Source organism: Elephantulus edwardii, unplaced genomic scaffold, assembly GCF_000299155.1.
Source record: "Elephantulus edwardii isolate Elephantulus edwardi_28Jun2011 unplaced genomic scaffold, EleEdw1.0 scaffold00037, whole genome shotgun sequence".
Classification (NCBI taxonomy): Eukaryota; Metazoa; Chordata; class Mammalia; order Macroscelidea; family Macroscelididae; genus Elephantulus; species Elephantulus edwardii.
This window is the reverse complement of record NW_006399787.1, coordinates 10,488,958-10,514,841: the sequence shown is the minus strand read 5'-3', so window position 1 is coordinate 10,514,841 and position 25,884 is coordinate 10,488,958. Positions and strand designations below refer to the sequence as shown.

Sequence of the window (25,884 nt, the reverse complement as noted above, 5' to 3'; positions counted from 1 at the left end):
CATCTAACATTAGCTATAATATCCCTAGTACCGCGACCTCTTCTAAATCCAGCCTGCACATCTGGCAGTTCTCTGTTGACATATTGTTCCAAACGTTTTTGGATAATTTTCAGCAGAATCTTGCTTGCACATGATATTAATTATATTGTCCAATAATTTCCGCACTCTGTTGGGTCACCTTTCTTTGGAATGGGAACAAATATCGATCTTTTCCAGTCAGTGGACCAGTGGCTGTTCTCCAGATTTCTTGGCATGACTTAGTGAGCACATCCAGGGCAGTGTCTGTTTGTTGAAATATGTCAATTGGTATGCCGTCAACTCCTGGAGCTTGTTTTTTGCCAATTCCTTCGGAGCAATTTGAACTTCCTCTTTTATCACCATAGGCTCTTGCAGAATCACAGAAATCCTAATGGCTTGAGACTTAGGCCATCACATCAGGGGCTGGTCAATGGGAGATGGGTATGGAATGGTGTAGGAAAAAGGAGGAAGGGATGGTGGTGGAGTAAGGAAGCGTGGGTGGGCAGCAACATTGAATCTATTGGTCATTGTTATAACTGTGTAATTGTCTTTCATCTGCTCTTTTCTGTGGAATGCTTGTCCGTCAGATACTATTATATATATTTAAAGATTGAGACAGACTAGGAAGAAGGATTTCCCATCCACTTCTGAAAAGACAGGCCTTCGAAAACCCTATGTACAGTAGAGCACACATAGACTACCGCTTGGACTAGCAGGCATGGCAAATGAGACTGAGATCTTAGAAACAGAAATACCGAGAAGAAGGAACAACTGTAAGCAGACACTAGTGATTGGAACGTGGAACGTGAGAAGCATGAATGTAGGAAAATTGGACATTGTTAAGAAAGAAATGGAATGCATAAATATTGACATATTAGGTATTGGCAAAATGAGATGGCTTGGCATGGGACATTTTGAATCAGACGATTATATGATTTACTATGCCGGGGATGAAAAGGTGAGGAAGAATGGGGTTGGTTTCATAATTTAAAAAGTCATTTCTAGATCCATCCTGAAATACAATGTGGTGAGCAACAGGATAATATCCATATGCATACAAGGAAGTTCAGTGAATACCACTATAATTCAAATATATGCACCAACAACTAGAGCCAAAGAGGAGGAAATAGAAAATTTTCTACCAACTTTTGCAGTCAGAAGTTGATCAAACATCAATCCCAGAGGAACACGGTTCGAATCCACCAGACGCTCTGCCGGAGAAGGAGGCGCAATATCCTCCTGTACCAGTCAGATCTGATTTGACGGTACACGCACACAAAATTTAAAAAAAAAAAGTTGATCAAACATGCAATCAAGATGCATTGATAATAATGGGAAACTGGAACGCAAAAGTTGGGAACAGGGAAGAAGGATCAGAAGCTGGAAAGTACAGGTTCGGTGAGAGAAATGAGGTTGGAGATAGAATGACAGGGTTCTGCAAATACCTTTTGTAAGAAACATGAACGCAAAAGAAAAAGAAAAATGAATGCAGGCTATACACATGGATCTCACCTGATGGCATGCATAGGAATCAAATAGATTACATTTGTGGAAAGACTTGATGGAGAAGCTCAATAACAGCAGTGAAAACCAGGCCGGGTGCTGATTGTGGGACAGACCACCAACTACTCATATGCAAGTTCAAGCTGAAGTTGAGGAAAACTAAATCAAGTCCACAGGAACCAAAATTTGATCTTAAGTCTATCCCACTCAAATTTCAAAACCATCTCAGGAACAGGTTTGAGGCCTTGAGCACCAATGAGCGTAGACCAAACGAGTTCTGGGAGGATATCAAGAAGCTCGTCCATGAAGAATGCAAAAGATCATTACAAAGGCTTAAAAAGAAGAAAAGACCAAGATGGATGTCAGGTGAGACTCTGAATATTGCATTAGAGTGCCAAGAAGCCAAAGTTACAGGAAGAAACCAAGAAATAAAAGAGCCAAACAGAAAATTTCAAAAGGTCGCCCGGGATGAAAAAGAAAGATACTATAATGAAATGTACAGAGAGCTAGAGTCAGAAAATCAAAAGGGCTGAACTCGCTCAGCGCTTCTTAAGTTGAAAGAGCTAAAAAACAAATTCAAGCCACGGGTGGCAATACTTAAGGATACTCTGGGTAGAATGTTAAATGATCCAGGAAGTATCAAGAGAAGATGGAAGGGATACACAGAGTCACTGTATCAGAAGGAATTGGCTGACACAGAAGAATTTCATGAAATGGGGGGGGGGGTGTTAGGGAGGAAAATGTGCAACAATGAAGGAATGGAAAGCTTTATAAACTTTCATTAAAATGTCAATAGAAAAATATATATAAAAAGCCAAGTAGTATATAGGTATTTCCTTCAAAATGATGGCTGTTCACAAATAATACAACCACAATCAAATGGACTGAGAAATTGTGGTACATTCACACAATGGAATACTATGCAGGATGCAGGAGTAATGATTTACAAAATGACTACATAACTTGGGAGGGACTGGATAGCATTATATTAAGTAAACTAATTCAGTATCAGGACAGATACTTTATTGTAGAAATAGAAAGATAACTAGTAAAACAAGTATGAAGATCCAAACAGGGTAGGGTAGGAGCAGAGGGGTGAGGATGGGCGGGGCTGGGGGGAATCACAGGGCTGCACAATTTGATGAGTCAAGGAAGAGAAGAGTGGATGAAGGATATGGGAAAATTCCGGCAGGGAGCAGGAAAGACAGGGCAATGGTGGGCATAGTTCAGTGTTGATTAACATTCACACTATGAAACACAGTGTGAATGAAGATAGTGTGAAAAATAATGTGTATGAACTTTGTAAGCAATGCAGTATAAAATAAAAATTTATTTTAAAAATTATGGCTGTTCAAATCTAGTTAAAATTTCTCATTTCTGGTTTCAAAAAAGACTACCAGTTTCCTCATGTAAGGGAGGCTAGAAACTTTTAAGTCTAGATTCCCACCTCTTCACCAATGGGGGCAAAACTTGTTTCCTTTTTTTGATATGTGAAATAAAGAGTTTATAACAGAGTAAACCCATGAGTCAGAAAACAATGTTGTTGTTATTTGCTGTCAAGTCAGAACCAATTCATGGCTGCCCCTCCAGTGGGCTTTCAAGGGCTCTAAACTGTGTGGGAGGAGACTGCTAATCTTTTTCCCTTAGTGCCGCTGACGGATTCGAACTGCATGCCTTTAGGTTGGTAGTGCAACTCACAGAAAACAACAGTACCTGGAAACTCAATGCAAGAAAAGGGCTGGTAGCCTTTAGCAGGGAAGGAAGGAAGGAAAGTCAAGGAAAAGATTCTGGAAAGCAGCAGCATGGACATTCCTATTTTGCTCTCATGTTCTGTTTCATTTGAAATTATAACAAGGGCAGAAAATGTGCTTAATTAAAACCACTCTGAGCCTTTTTTTGTATTACTCACATCACTGTTCCTGACCCTTTCAATAATATGGGCCAGACATTATGAGGAGACATACTGGGGAGCACTGGGACCCCTTGCCTGATGGTCCCCAAATCATAACTTCAGAGAGCCCTGGGGCTGGCTGGCTGTGGTGTACATGCCACTGCTGTACCAAGAACCACCAAGCAGCTGGGGGTTTAGGCCACATCTTGGCACCAGCCAGTTTGCTGAATTCCTACCAACTTTCTGTAGCCCTAGGAAGAATTTCTGTTTCTTATCAAAATTAGAGTCTGTAGGCAACAGATGTTCAGGATACATAAGTCTTTACATATGTCAAAAAACTCAAAACAAGTGTATGCTGCATGGTTTAAAATTAGGAGAGGTGTGCATCAGGTCTGTAACTTTTCTCTTTGGTTATTCAATCTGTACTGTAAGCAAATAATTCCAGAAGCTGGACTATATGAAAAAGATTGTGGCTTCAGGATTGGAGGCCCATCAACAGCCTGTGTTATGCAAATGACACAACCTTACTTGCAGAAAATGAAGACCAGATTACACCCTAACATCTGTTGCTGTTGCTGTTAGGTGTAGTCAAGTCCTTAGCCACTCACAGAGACCCTACGTATGTTAGCTCAGAACCCTGCCCTCTCCTGAGCCAATCTCATTGTCTCCAACAGACCTAATCCCATTTCTCCAGTCACTGTGTCGATCCATCTCATCTGGGGTCTTCCTCTCCTGTGCTGTCTCTCCACCCTTCCAAGCATGATGTCCTTCTCCAAGGACTGGTCCCTCCTGGCCATGTGCCCAGAAAATTAAAATCTTTGCCGGGATCAATAGGGATCATCATAATAGATGGGGGAAAAAAGACTGACATTATCAAAGATTCCATTTCACTTGGATTACAATCAACACGCACAGCAGTAGCAGCAGCCAAGAAATGAAAAGCTGTGTGGCATTGGGAAAATCTGCTGTCAGGGACCTCTTTAAAGGGCTAAAGAGCAGGGCTATCAGTTTAAGACTAAGGTGAGCCTGATCCAAGTCACGCTACTTTTCAGTTGCCTCACATGCATGTGAAAGTTGGACAATGAATAAAGAAGACTGAAGAAGAATCTATGCCTTTAAATTGCAATATTGGAGAGTATTGTGTATACCACAGATGGTCAAATGAACAAACAGGTCGACTTTGGAGGAGTAACAACCAGGGTGACCTTCAGAGGCAAGGCTGATCAACTTCAGCTCACGTACTTTGAGTATGTTGTTAGGAGGCACCAGTTCTTAGAAAAAGCCGCCACGCTGCATGAAAAGGAGAGCGTCAGGGAAAGAGAGGAAGATCCTCGATGTGAGGCAGTAACTGCAACAAAGGCTTTACCACGGTGATCTGGAGGTTAGTGTAGGGCAGGACCTTTTATGATCTGTTGTTCAGAGTCACAAGGAGTTATAGTTGACTTGATGGCACCTACAAACAACAACTCGTCAAGCTTGTACACATGTGTTAAGGTAAGCTCTATTTTGGATCTGAGCTAGAACATGAAATGAATGGTTGAGCCTTTACTTGGAATTTTCAGTGCACCTTTATAAAGCTCTCATTCTGGAAAGGATTAAGGCAGATTTCATGTGGATGGTAACTGAAAAAGAGAGAGAAGACACAATTTTCTCACTCCTAGTCCTGTGATTCTCTAGCTTACCTGTCTTTCCTGCTCCAAATGGTCTATGTCGGCCAACGGCAGTATGGAAGGTCTCCCATGAGCACACTGGAATGGCAGCTGGCACCAGGACAAAGCTTCAATCAGGCGATGGCTCTCCTCTAGGCTCAGCCCATCATTAAACTTAATGGCCCCTAAACGCGAGAGAGAGTTATGGTGTGTGCAGTTGGAGACCAGTGCTGACCCTGGGTCAGAGCCAAATATCTGGAAAAAGTAACATGCTTCTTAGGAGTCTTTAATGTGGCTTCAGCCCTGCTTGAAATTGGTGCTTATGGTCATGGGTGAAACGAAGGCTTCAGGACTGACCTTCTGTCTCTTGGCTTTTTCTTATGGAATATTTGTCCTTCCAATCCCTGTAGGAGGCATTCCTTACCTTGTTAAGATCTTGTTTTCAGGATTTTTCTCAAAGAAGCAAAAATATTGCTTTGATCCTTACAGGTTTGTGAAAATGAAGTCTTTCTTGTCTACAGCTGGTACATTACCAAGATCTCTGTTTCTCTACAACATCTATTTTTTTTTTAAAAAAAACCAACATTCCATAATAACCTTTTTTAAAAAGGAATTTTAATTGTTACCAATCAAATCCGAGGAGACAAGGACCAGTCAGCAGGGCTACAAGAGACTGACTTAGAGAGCATGGCCACTCCAGACTTGAGCATGAGACTGTCTTCTTTATGCTGAGTTTCCACTATGAGACTGAACGGTGGGGAATTCAATGTGAGCCAGATTCGAGATCCTTTGCTGACTGCCACTCTCCTTTCCTCAGAGGCCACTCACTCTCCCACCCACTCTCCTGCGCCAGCTTTCCAGTAAAGTGGCCACCGGGCATCACTCCCCATAATAACCTTTTTAATACAAACTCTCATGTTGTTAGAATCTGCACTTGGTAATTTACTCAGTTGGCAAGTATTTATTAAGTGCCAGGCAGTGAATGAGGCAAATGATCTTCACCCTCAGAGAGCTAACAACCTAGTATAGGACACAAACACTGAACAAATAGTTACAATGAAAAAATATAAATAAAGTGCTAGTCAATAGGCCTTTTATTGTAAGAACTACTTTCCCTCTGTAACTTGATTTGTGCCACTATTAGAGCCTCTACTTGGAATATTACTGCTTTTTAATTTTTGACTCATGTACTTTCAACTTGTTAAATTTGTGTCTTCTAGGCTGTAACAGTTCCATGATACATCTTCAAGGATATGAGCATGTACAGCTAAGCACAATTGATAACAGTGCATCTAAATTCCAAAATCAATCTCCATAATAGTCTATGTGTTTCCTATTGCCAAAGGGGCCCTTTAGAGTAGTGAGAGAAGATCTTCCCCCTGAAACCTACAGCGTCCCTTTTCAGCAGGAAGTAGCTAAGAGAATACGCCATCCCCTTTTCCTTATGAATCAGGGTGAAGTCTCTCTCAGGGTGGAGTGATAGGGAATGGCAAAGGACACACTGACAAAGGAGATTAATCAGAACTGGCTTTGACAAGCACTGTGGCAACTGGACAATTAAAACAGACTTTCAAGGGGAGGAAAAAAAGAACAAACTGGGGAGGAGGGTAGAGAAAATAGTGTTAACAATGAATGAATGAAAACCCAAAATCTCTGTAAATGTTCATTAAAATTAGTAAAATTTAAAAAAAGAAAAATATAAATATTACAAAGCATAAGATAGAAATGTATAATAGAAAGGCCTCAAGGTGTGAGTCAGGGATGTGTCCTTTTCCATGTCTCTTCAATCTATATGCGGAACAGATCATTTGGAAGGCTGGCCTTTATGAGAAGAAATGTAGCATCAGCATTGGAGGGAGATTCATCAATAACCTATGTTATGCAGATGATATAACCTTTCTTGCTTAAACTGAGGAGGACTCGAAGTGCTTGCTGCAGAAGGTCAAGGACTGCAGCCTTCAATATGGATTGAAGATCAACATCAAGAAAACAAAGATTCTCACCACTGGGTCAATAGGCAGCACCAAGATAGATGGAGAAGAGACTGCTATTGTTAACAATTTCAGCTTGCTTGAATCCACTATTAACACTTTTAGAACCAGCAGCCAAGAAAACAAAAGACAAATTGGATTAGTAAAGTCGGCTGTCAGGGACTCTCCAGAGTGCTGAAGTACAAAGATGTCAGTCTCTAGTGACTAAGATGTGCCTGATCCAGGCCATGGTCTTTACAATTATTTGTGATGCCTTTGAGTTGTGGTGCTGGAGGAGAGTGTTTGACATACCATGGACGCCAAGAGAACGAACAGGTCTACCCTGGAAAGGGTGAATCCAAGTTGCTCTCTGGAGGCTAGGATAGCGAAGCTCTATCTCATATACTTTGGACACACTGCCCAGTCTTTGGAGAAGGCTATCATGCTTGGACAGGTGGAGAGATAACACAGGGAGAGGAAGACCCTGCATGAAATGGGTTGACACAGTATGGCAGGTATGTCAGAGACAGTGAGATTGGCTCAGGATAGGACAGGGTTCAGAGCTATTCTATGAGTCACAGGTGGCTCGACGGCACACAACAACATTCCGTTTAGGAGATCAGGGAAGTCTTCCCTGGCAAAATTATATTTAAGTTAAGAATTTAGATTAAGAAAGATTTTGCTAACTGAAGGAGTAGAAAGGCAAGTGCAGAGGGCTGGGCAATGCAAAGGCTGGGAGGATGACACATATGTAGCACACAGGAGGGACAAGTCTAAGGCAGTGAGACTGGTATGGAGACAGCCAGGTGAAGAGAATGTGGGAAGAAATGGGAAAGGCAGGCAGCAGTCTGATCATGAAGAATCTTGTAGACCAGGTTTGGAATAACATTTTTATCTTTTTTTGGTTAGAAGAATGGTTATTAGCAGAGGGACACTTCAGAAAGGTCTGCAGGGTCCACCTGAGGCACTCTCTCCCCCCCTGGCAGTATCCATAAGGTTTCAGTCCCCTCTGACTTCCCAGGGGTGTTTCACCTCGTTTCTTTACTTCATCTTTAACTCTTCTGCACAGCCTACCCATCTTTCACTAACCCTCCTTTGCATTACCTTAATAAACCTCTTCTGTTTGTTTTCCTAAAAAAAAAATTTTTTTTTAAAAAAAAGGTCCCCTGAGGACTGAGGAAAGAATAACCTGGAAGGGAGTCTGAGTGGTTGTGCCAAGACTAAGAGGACTCAACTGTCGCAGGAAATAGGGATGTGGCAGTGGGGACAGACTGACTTGAACAGACTTGAGATAAGTTTTGAAGGCAGAGATTATAAAAGATTGGCAATAGGATAAACAGGAACAATGAAGTCTGGTGAGGAGCAAAAGAGCTCAGGTTATGTGCTGGAGACAGACCAGAATTTGCAGGAGATGGACTATATCTTTAAGCAAATGACAGGAAGTAAGCGGAGAAGAGAAAGCCGATGGAGAGGGAGGAACCAGAGAAGGGTGACGATGGGTGAGTGAGGACCCCACTGTGGTCGCAGGAGGGTCTGCAGCTGTTATGACTCTAACAGTAAGTTTTTCCCACGTCATGTCCTGTGTTTCACCATATTAATCTATATATGGGAGCTCTCGTAGCCTAATGCTAAGAAGCTGCAACGCAATCCCAAAGGCATGTGATTCAAATCCACCAGCCACTCCAATGGACAAAGACTGGCAATCTTTCCTGTGTGATTAACTGCCTCTGAAAACCTGCTGGAGGGCCAGCTATGGGTTGTTTTGACTTGATGGTATACATCAACAACTACCCTATTCATGAATCCTCCTTTCTAGACTTCTGTTCTTTTTTATTATTGCTGTTATGTGCCTTCAAGTTGCCTGTAACTCATAGTGACCCTATATACAACAGCTCTGAAGCCTGTTCTGTCCTGAGCCAGTCTCACTGACTCCAACACACCTACCCCCATTTTTCTACTCACTATATCAATCCATCTCATCCAGGCTCTTCCTCTCCTGTGCTGTCCCTCCACCCTTCCAAGAATGATATCCTTCTCCAAGGACTGGTCCCTCCTGGCCACATGCCCAAAGTATGTAAAACAGAACTTTAAAATCCAACCTCTAAGGAGAAACTTGATTTCACCCTCTCCAAGACAGACCTATTTGTTTTCTTGGTGGTCTATGGTATGCTTAATATTCTTCTCCAGCACCAGAACGGAAAGGCATCAATTATTCTCCTATCATCCTTAGTCATTGTCAAGCTTTCTGATGCATAGTAACTGCAAAGACCATGGCCTGACTCGGCACACCTTAGTCTCTAGACTGACATCATTGCTTCTCAGTACTCTGGAGAGGTCTCTGACAGCAGATTTTCCCAATGCAATTCATCTTTTGATTTCCTAACAGTTAGCTGGTACCAAGAATGTTAACTGTAGAGCCAAGCAAGCTGTAACTGTTAACAACCTCAATTTCTTCTGTATCTATCATGGTGAAACCAATTGGCCCAGTGGTTACAATCTTTGTCTTCCTGATGTTGAGCTTCAATCCATATTGAAGACTACAGTCCTTGACCTTCTGCAGCAAGTGCTTCAGGTCCTCCTCAGTTTCAGCAAACAAGGCTGTGTCTTCCACATAATGTAGGTTGTAGGCTGTTCTTTTTTTACCAGCCTAATTGATATTTTTCTCTCTTCCTCATATAACTGATTTGTTTCTACATTTGGGTCTTTGCACACACTTTCCTCTCTTTGCTGTGAAGTTCCCTCTTCAACCTATGTCTCTATATCCCTTGACTTAGTCAAAACTCACCTTCAAAATGGACTTACACTGAGCCAAAAGAGAAAGAAGAAAAATACTAAGTGCTGATATGGAGAAATGATTTCCTTATAAATTCTTACATAATTAGGGAAAAAAACCCAAACACAACAAAATGTACTTAAACTTTGACCCCTCTCAACCTTTAGACAAGCCAAGCAATAGATAAGAATAATAACCCCATCCAAGTGTGCAGCGTGCACTCCTTAGACCCACCGACCAATCAACCACTCAAGATCAGAAAGATGGCATTTGCCCAGGAATAAAGCTCGCCAAGCAAGAAAAGACAAGAAGAAAGATGAATTGAAATAGAATGGAAATGTTAAACACCATTCTCATGGAGGACTACAATCAATGTCATGAAAACAAAATCTGTGTGAAACTGTTGAATGGAAATCCAATTTGCTCCGTCAGTTTTCACTCAGAATTACAACAAAAAGCTTTTACTGTTGGTTTTGAATGCAGTTATAGTTCTACTCAGAAAGGTCAGTTAACATAGGTATGTTGGCATGTTGCTTCACTGTAGAACAACGATCTGGGAATCTGTTCCTGTAAAGACAATAGCTGAGCAAATCCTCGGGAGTTTTAGTCTGTACACAGGAGGTAACTGGGGATCAGGATAAGCATGATGGCAATGTGTTCACTGTCTTTTGCTTTGTGAAAGTAAATTTATTTTACTTTTTTTTTTTTTTAGTGCATACAATTTCTTGCCTTCTACCTCATTCATAATCGACCAGTGCTTAGCTTGTAAGGCACTCAAGAGCTGGGACATTTGAGGGGCTTACCGTGGCAGGCCTGAGATGCCAACACCTTCTGGACAGTCAATGGCAAAGTCCCCTGGATGCCTCCTGTGGTCTGGAGTAACTAAAGCAAAAACACATTTTTTGGTATAGGTTAAGGAAGTGAGACAATGGAGCCTTCTGTGCGGTGCCTCTGTGTGCATACCCAGAATAAGAAAAGGGCTTACTTACCTCCACCTGTTCTCGAATATATTCCTACAAAGCAAAAAGAAGCAGGCATTACACTACTGATATTCTGTATTTGCCCACAGACAGTTTACAAAACATTCCAATTTTCTCCTTTAAAATATGCCTCCCGAGGGTGCTTCTGAGTAGATCTGAACTATCAATGCTTCAGTTAGCAGACAACTGTGTCAACTGTTTGCATCACTTATTGCTGTTGTTAGGTTCTATCAAATTGGTTCCAACTCAGAGGCACCCTATGTCCAGCAGAACGAAACCCTGCCCGAGCTTGTGCCATCATTGCGTCTACTGTTCTGAAGTGAAGCCCACTGATACAGTCACTGTGTATATGCAGCTCATTAAAGGTCTTCCTCTTAGGTGATTCTCGACCAAGCACGACGTCCTTCTCTAGGGACTGAGCCTTCCTGATAACATGTCCAAAGTCTCATTATCCTTGTGTCTAAGGAGCATTCTGGCTGCACTTTCTCCAGTATACATTTGTTTTGTTCTTGTGGTTCTCAACTCACTGCAGTCAAGTTGGAACTGACTCATAGCTGACACCCTTATCGGGTTCCCAAGGCTACACACTCACTGCACAGGAGGAGACTGCCCATATTTCTCCCTCAGAGCAGCTGGTGGATCTGTTTCAGCCGCTGGGTTAGCAGTGCAACTCCCTACGGACAAGGCCACTAGCATCCGGCTTCTTGGATGACCTGCTCAGGACACTGAATGGGAACAGTGGAAGGACACACTCCTGATGCACACCTATCCTGATTTTAAACCCTGCACTATCCCATTATTCTGTTCTTACAGCAATTTCCGCATGACCACAATTAACTATTCTGCAATTCTCATTCTTCTCGATGTTATCCATAATTTATTATGAGCCACAGTTGGACGGCTTTGTATAGTCAATAAAACACAAGTAAACATCTTTCTGGTATTCCCTGCTTTCAGCCAAGACTTATCTGACATCAACAATAATATCTCTTATTCCACATCCTGTTCTGAATTCAGCTTGAATTTCTGGCAGTTCCCTATCCCTGTACTGCTCCAGCTGTTTTAAAGATTTTCAGCAAGATTTCACTTGGATATGATAGTAATAATATTATTTGATAATTTCTGAAGTCTGCTGGATCACCTTTTTTTAAAAAAATAAAGTAGGCTCCTGTAGACTTGTTTTCATTTTTTTCTGCTTTAATTTGAATTTGCATATGAGCAATATGCAATATCATCTAAGGATTGCTAGTCTATCAAATGGTGTAAAAAATGTCAAAACTCATATGGATGTACAAAAGAGTGGACACTAATATAAATTTTTGAAACTTTGTTAATGATAATGTGTCAGCATTGGTTCAGCAAGCACAACAAATGTACCACACACAAATGCAAAATATTACCAATAAGGAAAAACTGTGTAGTTGGGAGAAGAGGTACAGGAAGATTGAAGCAAAATCGAGGCCTTTGAACCATGGTGATGCTGAAGAATATGAAATACACCATCAAATGGCACTAGAACAAGCCCGTCTTGGGAATACAGTGAGAATGTTCCTTGGAAGTGAGGCCAGTGAGACTTTGTCTCCCACACTCTGGGCACAGTATCAGGAGGAACCAGTCCTGGAGGAATGTCATCAGTAAAGAAGAGGGTCCGTGAAGGAGAGGCAGACCCTCACCAAGATGGGCTGACATGCCTGCAGCCACAGGCTCCACAGCACTGACTAAGGATGTAGCAGGACTGCAGCACGTTATTCTGGTCCACGTCGGTCACGACGAGTCAGAGGCTCCTAACAACAGCAACTCTTCCGTAATTTGTCTATCAACCCAAAACTGTTTCCTAAAACAGACCCTCAATGAGATGAACTGACACAGTGGCCGTAGTAACAGACCAAGCACAGCAGAGGTGATGGAATGGTGCAGGACTGAACAATATCAATTTCAGTTGTGCTTGGAGGCTGCTATGAGTTGGAGCTGACTGAGTGCTGCCTAGCAACAACTGTTATGTGCTATCAAGTACAACACCTCGTGTCCCCATGAATGATGTGAACAATGGACCTGTGTCCTATCCTGTACTCTCCTCCTTGTCTCTGACACACTTGAACCCATTCACTGTGTCACATCCTGTTTAGAGTCTTCCTCTCTTCATCCCCACCTTCCTAAACATGGAGTCCCTTTCCAAGGAGTAGCCCCTTGAGCTACATGCCCAAAGTAGGGAAAACGTCCTTGCCGCCAAGGAGCACTCTGGCCGCACTTTATTCAAAACTTATCTGTTCTTTTGGCAGTCCATGAGGTATGCAGTACTCTTTTCCAACATCACAGCTCAAACACGTTGATTCTTCTTCGGTCATCCTTACTCACTGTCCAGCTCTCAAATGCATAGCAAGTGACTGAAAAGACCTTGCCCAGAATCAGGTGTGCCTTCATCTTTAAACTGACATCATCAGTCTTCAGTACTTTGGACAGGTTTCTGACAGCATGCTCTTTCATGTCTTCTGATTTCTTGGCTGCTGGTACCAAGGTATTGATTTTGAGCCCCAGTAAGATGAAACCTTTGACAATTTCAATCTTTTCTCCAACTATCATGATGTTGCTTAGCAGCCCAATGGTGAGGATTTTTGTCTTCTTGAGATGTAATCCACACTAAAGGCTGTGGTCTTTGATCTTCTGAAGCAAGTATTTCAAGTCCTCCTCACTTTCAGCAAGCAAGTTGTGTCATCTGCATAATTCATATTGTTGATGAATCTTCCTTCTTCCTGATGCCACACACTTATTCATAAAGTCTAGCTTCTTGAATGATTTGCTCAGCATACAGATTGAACAGGTATGGAGAAACGATACATCCCTGATGCACTCCTTTCTTGATTTTAAACCATGCACTCTTCCTTTGCTCTGTTCAGATAACAGCTTCTTGGTCTAGGTATAGGTTTTAAATGAGCATAATTAAATGTTCTGGCATTCCCATTCTTCTCAATGTTTTGTTTTTTCTTTATAGAAATGTACCATTTTATTACAAAGATTCCCACAAACATGAAAATAGTATCTGAAAAAAGGAAACTAGACTATCAAACTCCACCTGCAGAACTGGGGTAGAATAAGGGGCAGGTAGTGAGTTCCTTGGCTCACCAATCTAAAGTGGTTGAAAAGAACTAGGAATCCCTGAGGGCCCAGCACCCCCATCCTAGGATGTGCACGTCAGGATTCTGTCCTGTGTCTTGTTTAAAAGACAGCAGCTACAGTGCACCGAGCAGAGCTGCCCTGGGCTGGGCTCAGGGACTTTGTTCTGGTCTAGTCCCTGGGGATATTTATATTTAATATACTTTTATATAAATACACAGAGAAATAGAAAATATATAAACTCTTGAGGGGTTGGGGAGAAACGTGGGGAACTTTGCAAGAAGCCAGAACTAGCAAGGTCTGCTCAGGTTACTTGACCTCCTCCTTGACCCGTTTGGCTTCTCCTCCTTGGTTTTCTCCTCTTCTGTGACTTCTTTCTTTTCTTCTGGGTCTTTCTCTTTTTCATCCTCTATTTTGACTCTCTTGGCTTTTTTAAAGTTAGAAGAGTTCTTGCGTCCACCTTCTCCCTCCTCATCAGAGTCAGAGAACTCTTCTTCACAGGCAGTTCGTTTGTCAGAGGAAGATTGAGATGCGTTTGTCAGGGTCTTCTTCATCCTCATCCCACTTTCCTCCGGGATGGCATCCTCAGGAATTACCTGCATTTGAACTCCAGGTGCATGAGGGAGCATTCTTACGTTCTCAAATAGTCTTTGTTTGATCTTCTCCAAATACTCATTTGTGTTCTGGTTGGTCATATTGGAAGGACTGATGTGAAGTTTAAAATCTGGTCCAAAGTACTCAAAATAGTCATTGTATGGAAGCTCATTAGGAATGTCTGTGCTCAGGGCCACAGCTGTTTCGTATGTCCAGCATCGGGCAACATTACGAGTGGTATAGCCAGCTCCTCCCAGCATCAGCATCGGCAGATTGAAATTCCTCACGAATTCCACACACTTGGCATGCCCTTTGATGGTCAAATTGAAACAACCTAATCGATCCCCAGAGAGGGAGTCTGGGCCACACTGTAGGACGACTGCACTAGGTTGGAACGTCTCCATTACTTTGGATATGACCGGCCTGAAAATGGCCTCATAGGACTCATCATCAATCCCATCTCGGAGCGGGTAGTTAACGGCATAGTACTTGCCTTTGCCAGCACCAACATCCCGTAAGTCCCCTGTTCCTGGGAAGTACTCTCCATACTTATGAAAGGACACAGTCATGACCCGGTCTGTGGTATAGAAGGCCTCTTCCACGCCATCACCATGGTGAATATCAATGTCAATATACAGCACCCTCTGGTGATACTTTAGCAGTTCCAGGATGGCCAAGACGATATCATTGACGTAACAGAAGCCAGATGCTTCAGACTTCTTTGCATGGTGAAGGCCCCCAGCCCAATTCACAGCGATGTCTGTCTGTTGCTTATTAAGTTTCACAGCACTTGCAACGGAGCCACCAGTAGATAACTGACAGAATTCAAACAGGCCATCAAATACGGGGCAATCCTCACCAACATGGAATCTCTGCATCTGCTTGCTATACTCGGACATGTTTTCTGGGCGGATGGAACGCAAGAATTTAATGTAGTTATCACTGTGGTACTTGGTCATCTCCTCAGCATTGGCTTTATGAGGGCGATAGATTTCCATCTTTCGGTAGAGACCATAGTTAAGCAGCAAATTGTGAGTCATGTGGATCCGGTGGGGCTTCATTGGATGACCTTGTCCATAATAGTAATTTCCAACATCCCCATCGTAGTAATAACAGACTTTCCTCTTGGTGCCTTGAGTCTGCGCCATCTTGCTCGCCTCCAGTGGATTCAGTCACCATTCTTCTCAATGTTAACCATAGTTTATTATGAGCCATACACTTAAATGCCTTTGCACAGTAAATAAAACATAAACAGCCATTCTCCTGGTATTCTCTACTTTCTGCTAAAATCTGTCAGACATCAGCAATGATAGCTATGGTGTCACAGCTTCTTCTAAACCCCGCCTGAACTTGTGGCAGTTCTCCATCAATGTACTGTCCCAGTCATTTTTTGGATGATCTTCAGCAATACTTTACTTGCATGTGAGCGTAATGATACTGTCCAGTATCATTTTTCTACATTCTGTTGGATCACCTTTCCTGGGAATTGGAACAAATATGGATCTCTTCCAGTCAGTCAGCCAGGTAGCGGTCTTGCAATTTCTTGATACAGACTGGTGAGCAAGTCCAGGACTATATCTGTTAGTTAAAATTTAACAATTTGTATTCCATCGATTCCTAAGGCCTTATTTGTTTGCCAATGCTTTCAATGTAGTTTGGTTCATAATGTTATTGTTGTGATGTGCTGTTGAGTCACCTGTGACTCTATGTACAACAACTCCGAAGCCTACCCTATCCTGAGCCAGTCTTACTGACTCCAACAGATCTACCCCCATTGCCCCAGTTCCTCTATCAACCATCTCATTTAGGGTCTTCCTCTCCTGCACTGTCCCTCTATCCTTCCAAGCATTATGTCCTTCTCCAAGGACAGGTCCCTTCTGGCCATGTGCCCAAACTATGTGAGACAAAGCTTCAAAATCCTAGCCTCCAAGGAGAAACTTTATTTCACCCTTTCTAAGACAGACTTACTTGTTTTCTTGGAGGTCCATGGTACATTCAAGACTCTTCTCCAGCACCACAACTCAAAGAAATTGTTCAGCTGTCTGATGCATAGCCAGTAATTGTGAAGACCATTACCTGGATCAGGCACACCTTAGTTTTTAGACTGACATTGTTGCTTCTCAGTACTCTGGAGAGTTCATGTTTCTTTCTGAAATATTTCAGTGTCTGCCAATTTCCACCCCCCCCCTTCTTTTTGTACATTGACTCTGTGCATTACCTCCATCCATTTTTGATGCTTCCTGCATCATTCAAGATCGTGCCCATAGCATCTCTCAATGTCGCAACTTGAGGCTTGAGGCTTTGTTTTTCAGTTCTTTCAGCCTCAGAAATGTTCATCAACGAATCAAGTTATATAACTATGAGAGTAGCCATGATGATTCAACTGATTTTTCAGTATCAGGGAATCTTCTCAGTAAATGAGCCTCGGTGGCAGAGTGTGAAACATATCGGGCTGCTAACAGAAAGGCTGGTGGCCTGAACACAGCAGCCTCATCATGGGAGAAAAAAATGGCAATCTCTTCCCACATAGATTTCCAGCTTTGGTGATCTGACATAGGGCACTGTGAGTCACAACTGACCTGAAGCAGTGGGGCTTTTTTTGTTTTCTTTTAATAAGACACTTGTTTATATCTATGATTTTAGCCAGACTAAGTGTAACGGTAATCACAAACTGAGAAAAAATACACAACAGTCACCAACACAACCACGCATGCTTGTTTAAATATCAGAAACACAAGTAAACTGTCACTGTAGTTCCCACAGGGTTTTCGGGTTTTTGTTTTGTTTTTACAATTCCTTTCAGGCCAAAACACTTATTTCTGAAGCATATTGTTGAGAGGCTTCTCTCTCGCATGTCTGTCCCAGGGGTATCCTTTTCAGTGTTCTCTCCCTGCAGATGTTCATATTTACAAATGAACTTCAAAGGCCTTTGAAAAAGACACTACTTCATGTTCACCTCTGGAGCTAAAGAGCTGTCTTTGAGATATGGCACATTTAATAACTTTTTTATAAGACAACACAGGATTTCTTTACTCCTGCAAACAACTATGTCTAAGTCAGCTTCCTAGGATATTAACATGGTAGATTTTCCTTTTAAACCACAAATGGAAAATCTCCCTCATATAGAACAATGAGCACAGTTACCAAGAGTGATGTGTCAGGTATGATATTCTTTTTAAAAGCTGTGTTTGCTGTCCCACCCAACCCCTAAAAGAAAGATGCCTTACAATGCTTGACCTTCTAACTAACAAAGTTAGTGTGGGTGGCAGTCAGCCTAACTTTGTTACTCTTCTCTTTTGTGCAAGGGAATATGGGACCGTAAAACTGTAAGTCTGGTGAGGGAAGTGTTCTTCCTTGTTCAGTTCACATTTTGATGGTTTAGTTAATGCCAAGTTAACGTAGTTCATGTTAAAAAGGGCTCATTTATCCGGCTAAAGGACAAGACCTTACAGAGGGATGCATTAGTGGTCCTCCCAACTGTTCAGATTCAAGAAGTCATCAACCCCTATAAGACACCAAAACTGTTCTGACTGCTTCCAGAATCAACAAAATCTCTCCTGAACAGCCTGACTTAACATAATCAAGATTTTCTGGAACCATAAGCTTTGTTTCAATTTGCAGTAAACTCCTTAACAGTAGTCTTTGAAGTCATTTCAGGAAAAGTTTTTATTATAATTTTCTGGTTAAATATTTAGGGATTGAATTACAATACAAGATTCCAGCAGATTCTATCTTTTGGATATAAAACAATTTGAAGGAGGAGCCTTTAAAAAAAAAAAACCAGCAGCAGCCTGTGTAGGAGACAAGGGTTCTGCTGAAAGCAAGGCAAAGACTGTCTGAAGAAGGAGCTGTTTTGGAAAGGGCAAAATCAAGGGAATATACAGGGTGGCACTGTTCACATTCTCCTCCTCTCACATGTCTTCTCACCTTTAGCCTATGAACATGCTAACATCTTTTCAATGTTAAAACAAACAAAGATCTTCCCTCAACCTTGTGTCCTGATCCAGACTCCTGACTATCCCTAACCTTTAATTATCATCCTATCTCTCTGAGCCAATGCAATCTGTCTTGTGCCTCACCCCATTCAAGAAGTGATTCTGCAATGTCCTATGACAGCCAAATTCAACAAACATTCTTCAGGCTTTACTTTATGGCCATTGCTGGGTCATTCTGTTCCTCCTTGAAACGCTTTCCTTCATTCTGATAACACTACTCTTCCTGGTCTTCCTCCTTCCACAGTGATCAACTACTGTCAGTCATCTTTATGACTTCCTTTTTCCACTTCTACCTTGCATGCTTCTCCTTCTATTCATATTCTCCCTGGACAATCTCATTTCCCCTAGACCCATCTCTGATTTCTTTTTTTTTTTTAAGATTTTTTTTTATTATTATTATTTTGTGTATGTGTGTACCGTCAAATTGGATCTGACAGGTACAGGAGGAGACTGTCCCTCCTTTCCCGGCAAAGCATCTGGTGGATTTGAACCATGCACCTCTGGGATTGATTTCTGATATTACCAAAATATCTGCTATATGAACAATCATGCAGATCTATCTGCGCTAGATCTGGAAGTCTGTGTCACTGACAGGCACACTGAACATGCCCAACTCTTAATCTAGCTCCACAACCAGGCACACGTAGCTCCCTCTATTGACGCCTTTGAGCTGTGGTGCTGGAGAAGAGTACTGAATGTACCATGGACTGCCAAGAAAACAAACAGATTCATCTTGGAGAGGATTAAACCAAGCTACTCCTTGGAGGCAAGGATTCTGGGGCTTCGTCTGACATACTTTGGACATGTTGCCAGGAGGGACAGGTCCTTGGAGAGGGACATCATGCTCGGGAGGGTGGAGGGACAGCGCAGGAGGGGAAGACACTCTATGAGATGGATTGATTCGGTGACGGGTAATCGGGATGGGTGTGTCAGAGGCGGTGCGGTTGGCGCAGGATAGAGCAGGGTTTAGGGCTGTTGTGCATAGGGTCGCTATGAGTCGCAAACGACTGGATGACATATAACAACAACAACAGGAAGACACATCATCATCTTTCTAATAATTTGAGCTAAAATATTTAAAATCACTGTGACTTCTCTCTTTTCCTCTTTTGTTCTTTACATTCTGTTGTTCATGGGGCCCTCTACATTCTATCTTCAGATTTGTCTCAAAGATGCTCCTCCTTCCCGTTCCCACCACCACTCACCTAATCAAATCCTCAGCTTCTTTCCCTGGAACCAACAGCTCTCAATTGCTCTCATTGCCTCAAAACTTCCTTATGTAAACCTACCCCACAATTTCTCCAATAACACTAGCTTCTCATTTTTACCTTTTTAAAGTATACAGTAATACATATTTCTAGAAAAATTGTAGACTGAGTTGATGTTGCTCTTTCCTCTTTCTAAATGAGAGCTAAGGATAAAGGAGTAGAAACTATAATGAAAAAAGAACAGGTAGTTATGGGGGTAAAAACCCCTTGAAAACAAAATGTAGTCATTGAAATAAAAAAGTTCAGTGGATCTGGTAGCCTAGTGGCAAAAAGTGGTGCTGCAATCCCAAAGGCATACAGTTCAAGGGCACCAGCTGCTCTGTGGGAAGAGGACGGGCAATCTCCTCCCATGTGACTGTCTCTGAAAACCCGCCAGAGGGTCGGTTCTGACTCTATAGTGCACAACAACAACAACAACAAAAATTAAATAATAGGTGAAAAGAAAATTTAAACCACTAGAAGACAAATGAAGAAATTCCTCATAATGCACCACAGAGAGAAGCAGCAACAGAAAATACAGAGGAAAGGTTATGAGGCATGGACAAGAGGAAGATATGGTCCCACAGGATTTTCAGGAGATAACAAAGAGAATGGGGATAACGCTTGAAGTGAAAATCACTGTACATATTCCAGATTAAAGAAGCATGATGAATGCAAGAAGGAAATACAAAATAAATCCATACCAAGACAAATCACAGTGATGTGAAGAAGACCAAAGACAAAGAGAAAATCCTAGAGTCACCAGAGAGAAAATCAGAAGATTTACAAAAGAATGCAATTCATTGACAATGTACTGAGACGGCAAAAAGGAGACATCAAAAGTATGTAATGAAATAATTTCAAATGCTTAACTGGCAACAAAGGATTCTGGCTTTAGATACACAATTACACAAGTGAGAAGATAAAGATATTATCAAAGAGAGTTTATTAGTCATGAACTCTCAATGGAAGAACTCAGAAAAGATTTCAGTAAAAATGCTAAGCACAGAAGGAATGAGTAGAATGCAAGAAGTAATTATGAAATAAGACTGGTAAACGTTTTAGTGAATCTAAGGAGGTATTAATTATAAAGTCACTGAACACTGGAGAAATTAAAAGCAAGGTTGAATCACAAGATATAACAACAGCAAGCAATCTGAGAGAAGAGTGACAATGATGGGAAATAAAGGGTTCTAACATGTCTGAATAGTTTAATAAAAAAATACCTATAAAGTTTCAAGTCTAATCTAATAAAAGAATAGAAATGGAATACATCTAAGTTAGTAGTAGAGAAAAAGAAACATAAAGAGAATTCTTTTTTTAAAAAAAATAAAGGATGAAAGAAAGAGTGGGAAGGACAAAATAAATTATCCTTGTCATAAAGAAAAAAAGCACAAACATGAAGTATAAAATAATATCTTTTCTGAATTCCAATACTACATTTTTAGCAGTAGCTTTCCATCCCTTTAAAAAGCACAAATGTATATTAATGACATTTAAAATGTATACTGTTGTTGGTGTATTGTCAGGTCAATTCCAACTGAAAGGAATGTGCTGTACTGAGTAGAACCGTCCCCCAGGGTCCCCACGCTGCAATATTTATATGAGCAGACCAGGTCTTTTCACCCATGACAACATGTATTACCATATTATAACACAAACAATATAATTGTTTACAACTCTTCCACCCTCTCCAAGAGATATTTTTGTTAGCATCTGATGCTTTTTTTAAAAAGCAGCAAGAAGTAAGAAACAATTGGCATGTAAACATGTGAAAAACAATTAGCACTAAATTAGTATTAAACAATTAGTACCTTAAAATTCTTGTCGAGACTGAACGCAGCTAAATGACAAAGCAGAGAGCCCTGCAGAGTTTCCATAATCATATGGAAGCAGACTGCCACATCTTTCTCCCAAGGAGTGGATGGTGGTTTCAAACAACTGGGTTTTGAGTTAGCAGCTGAAGACCTAATTGCTGCACCCCCAATGTTCTTCTCCCTACATATGGGATCTCCTCAAAGTCCATGATACACTGTTCTTTGTCTGAAATGTGCCCCCTCCGCCCCACTTCTGCACTTGCCAGGCTCCTGTCATTCATTAAAACTTGTCTTTAAAAATAAAATTTTAAAAAAACCTCCGCTTTCCCTTGACCGTTTCCTTGACCTCTACCCATCTAGGCACTGCCTTCTCACAGCACCTTTTAACACATTGTACTAGACGACCTTTCCTTCTCCTGACCGGCAGCTAATAATTCAAACTGAGGAAGCCACGTCCTTTTGGTTAGTGTTCCCTAATTACTGTGCAAAACTCTAAAAATCCATCATCATTGAGTCAGAACCAATACTTAGCTGCTCCCATGGCAGCTCCAGTGGCTTAGTGGTAAGGAGATGCTCTGCCAATCCAAAGGCACAAGGTTTGAATCTACCAGCTGCTCTGTGGGAAATGGCAATCTTCACCTGGGCTATTTACTGGCTCTGAAAACCTAGCTACGAGTAAATGCCAACTTGATGATACATAACACCAACAACTGGACAACCATACAGTAATTAGCAAGCTCTCTGGTGGCCTAGAAGTAAGAAGCTGAGCTGTCACCCCAAAAACACACGGTTCAAATCCACCAGCTGCTCCACGGGAGAAAGATGAGCAATCTTCTGTCCAATTAAACTGCCTTTGAAAAGTCACCAGAGGGTCAGCTATGGACCAGTTCTAACTGCGTTGTACAGAAAAACAACTACTAGGGAAGTAATCCATATGAAGTTGCACCTCCTACCCAAAGGGTACACCCGCTTGGCAGTTCAAATCCATCAGCGGGTCTGCAGGACAAAGATGGGCAGTATCCTCCCATGTGATTTACAGCCTTGGAAACGCAATAGAGGGTCAGCTCTGACTAGGTTCCAACTGGATGACAATAGGTTTTCTACAGTAATTAGGGAGCTGTGGTGGTTTAGTTCACAGGGCTTTTTCTGGTAATGAAATGGCGGTATCTCTGTCAGTTTGACTTATTATTTGATCTGCAGGAGAAAGAAGGGTAGACTCTTCTTGTTACGACTTACAGAAATGCAATAGAAGGTCAATTCAAGTCTGAACAGACTTGATGGCAATGAGTGAGAAACCGTAATTACTTAAATGCTCTTCTTCCTCACTTTGAACAAGCAATCTTTCAAAATCGAGCACCTGACACACAGTAGGCATTTCATAAATGCTTCACACTGCTGGTTAAGTGAAAGATGAATAATGGGAAATTATTATTATCTCCTAAAATATATGACAAAATAGGAAGTGATCAATCCCAGCAATTTCCTCAGCCTCTTCAACTGTCTTACCTCCACAATACTCTTGGCCACAGTTGATCTTCCTCTTCGAAGTTCATTGGCTTCTCTTTCTACAAAACAGAGTGGTACTTTCCCCACAAGGACTACAGAATCACTAGTGTCTGGAAATATAAAATCAAGGCCCAGCTCTTCCAGGTTTTTGTGGTAACACCTAAAAAGATAACCTCAAATGTAAACTTCATTCACATTTCTGTTCTGGTTCCAAATATTTGAGAGTTTTCCAAAAGCTGCCACAGCTTTCAAAAGTTGTACTATTTTTCTTACACTTGTGTTTGTTTAGGACTTTATGGTAAAATTTCCCTTCTGAATTACAGTAACCTCTTTTTCCCCCTCTTTTTCATCAGACAGTAATTTTGTTTCTAAGTCTTGTTCTTAAGTTTTATTCTTCACAGAGGACTTACCAGCTTCTAATGGCTGGCACGTACATGAGACTAGCACAGAAGAAAGGGATGAGAATGTTTAGAAACAGCATGAAAGTAGAGGAGTAATTAACAGCTCAGGAACTGAGAAGTCCTGATTAATGGGATGTAAATAAATGGATCTGCCTCTAATATAAATTATGCCCCAGGGAAAAAATATTTATTGGCAGTAGTATATTCCCAAATCTGAAATAAATGAAGAGGCAATTCTCTTTTTAGTTTCCAATCATCTATGCTGCCCAGAGTGGGAAAATATCTTATCTTGCGATTCATTATGTAATCTACCCCTTCCCAGTATTTTTTACTTTCTTCCCATTACGATTATGGACATGAAGACTAAGAATCTAGAAGGCGCCCAGACAAAGAAGAATGGAAGCAATTACTGCAGAAACTTTTCTTTCAGAAACAGCACAGCAATAAACACTGACTCTTCCAAGAAATGGGAAAGAGTGTTCTAAGCCAACTGCTGGAAAGAATTATCAGAGAAATGATCTCCTCCACTCAACAGCTGGAATATAGTGAAGGAACAGTGTCTGGAGTCAGAAGATCTGCATTTTATCAACCTCTTCATAGTCATTACAGCCTTGGAAAATTCAAGCAACCTTGCTTAATCTGTATGAAAAATGGAACAATAGTCATGCTTCTATCTCACAGAATTATTCTGAGAATTTACACTGGTCAGCATTACATCCCCCTCTCACCTGGGTTACTAACCATAATAATCTTCTTTGCTCTTCTGTCACTGTTATTTCTAGTGGCGGACTGATAGTAGAAGACAGTAGCTTTTTCCGACCAGTGCCTTGTGGCTGTTGCTTCTCATAGGAATCTATTAGAAAAGAGACTAATGGGTTAAGAATACATGAAATCTTCTAGACTCAGAGGAAAAGAAAAATTATGTTAACGCACAGTCATGTTAACCATTTTAGTACTTAGCACTGTGTTCAACGTTCAGTTTTAGGCTTTGGAATTCTGTTATTAAATCCAAAGTAGGCTATGTCCAGCCTGCTAATTAATTTTAGCAGTACCTTGCAAACTAAGAAATAGAAGATTTATATTTTACAGTCTAATAAATGAACAATACATTATTTCTATAGATATTCAATAAATGTGATTTTTAATAAGGGGTGATTAATGTGGAACTGGGGAACGATAATGATTTACTATAAAATCCTACATCTTCAGGAGATTTCACCCTTCCTTTAGAAGGGTTTGTCAGTTTCTGAAGAGAATTAGGGGAAAAGAGGAAGCCCCTCACTGAGCTGGATTGACACAGTGACTGCACCAGTGGGAGCTTAAGCATAGCAGAGATTGTAAGGGAGGTGCACAATCAGGCAAGGTTTCATCCTGTATTACTGTACCAGTAAGATGTGATTTGACGGCACACACACACACTCACTATATTGTGTCTGACTTGCTGGTGGTCCCTGCTGAGTAAACTGTGAAGAAGGCACACCACGCATATTCACTTTAAGACGGGCATAGCTTTGTGCTGGATATCACAATAAAGTAGTCCAACTGTTAGGTTTCTCTAACTTGATAACAAATATATGGCAAATAAACCTGAGACTATGTAAATAAGGCCCAAATGTTTGGTTTAGTTAAGTGAGTTACTGTATTCTCTCAGTTAAAATAAAGACCAAAAGAGAGACTTGGGTTTAATATTTTCAACATATTACTATCAAATGCAAATCAGACAATGCATCTTTCCTCCTAATAGTCAATGAGGGAAAACTCTGGCATATAGGTTTGGCTGAGTATCTCCTATCTTTTCTAGTTCCAAGCAGATCCTTACCAATTATAAGCTGTTCCAAACGGACACGCTCATGGGCAGCGTGCTGGTCCACTAGTACAAGCAGGTTTCCACCTAGAAGACAGCAAGGATCACTGGGTTTCAATTTATCAGATTAGTATTAAAATAATCATAATGCAGTGAGAGTGAAAAAGGTTCATTCAAGCTATTTGACATATTAAACTTAAGAGAAAATACACACATGAAATAGTAGTGATTTTACCTTTATTTCTGAAAAAAAGAAAAATTCTGGGTAAAATCATAAAAAATTTATCCTTGATGTAAAACTTTTCAAGCATCAGTGTGTTGAAATCCTACATTCCCAAGAATTGGTTTTGTTTTATCAATTCAAATTTGAGACAATAAGGGAGGATTGAAAAGATATGGAGACAGGATGCATCCCTGACACACTCCTTTCCTGATTTTGAACCATGTGGTGCTTTCTTGCTCTGTTCTGACAACTGCTTCCTGGTCCAAGTATAGGTTGCACATAGCACAATCAAATGTTCTAGAATTCCCATTCTTTTCAAGGTTAGCCATAATTTGTTGTGATCTACACAATCAAATGCCTTCACAAAGTCAATGAAATACAGACATTCCGGTGGTATGCTTT

General features: G+C 41.2%; 1 protein-coding gene and 1 pseudogene across 1 annotated transcript in view; both read right to left on the bottom strand.

Annotated features, from left to right (window-relative positions):
* MLH3 (mutL homolog 3) overlaps nt 1-25,884 on the bottom strand; it is a 38,002-nt gene that overhangs the window by 1,490 nt on the left and 10,628 nt on the right. Inside the window, exons 5-10 of the mRNA XM_006884780.1 lie at nt 25,275-25,346; nt 24,197-24,308; nt 23,055-23,214; nt 10,794-10,817; nt 10,608-10,686; nt 5,095-5,246 (exon numbers count right to left, since the gene is read on the bottom strand). Of these exons, the coding sequence (XP_006884842.1) occupies nt 5,095-5,246; nt 10,608-10,686; nt 10,794-10,817; nt 23,055-23,214; nt 24,197-24,308; nt 25,275-25,346 (599 nt within the window). The remainder of the gene's footprint in view (nt 1-5,094; nt 5,247-10,607; nt 10,687-10,793; nt 10,818-23,054; nt 23,215-24,196; nt 24,309-25,274; nt 25,347-25,884) is intronic.
* Nucleotides 14,186-15,637, bottom strand: LOC102855584 (annotated as a pseudogene).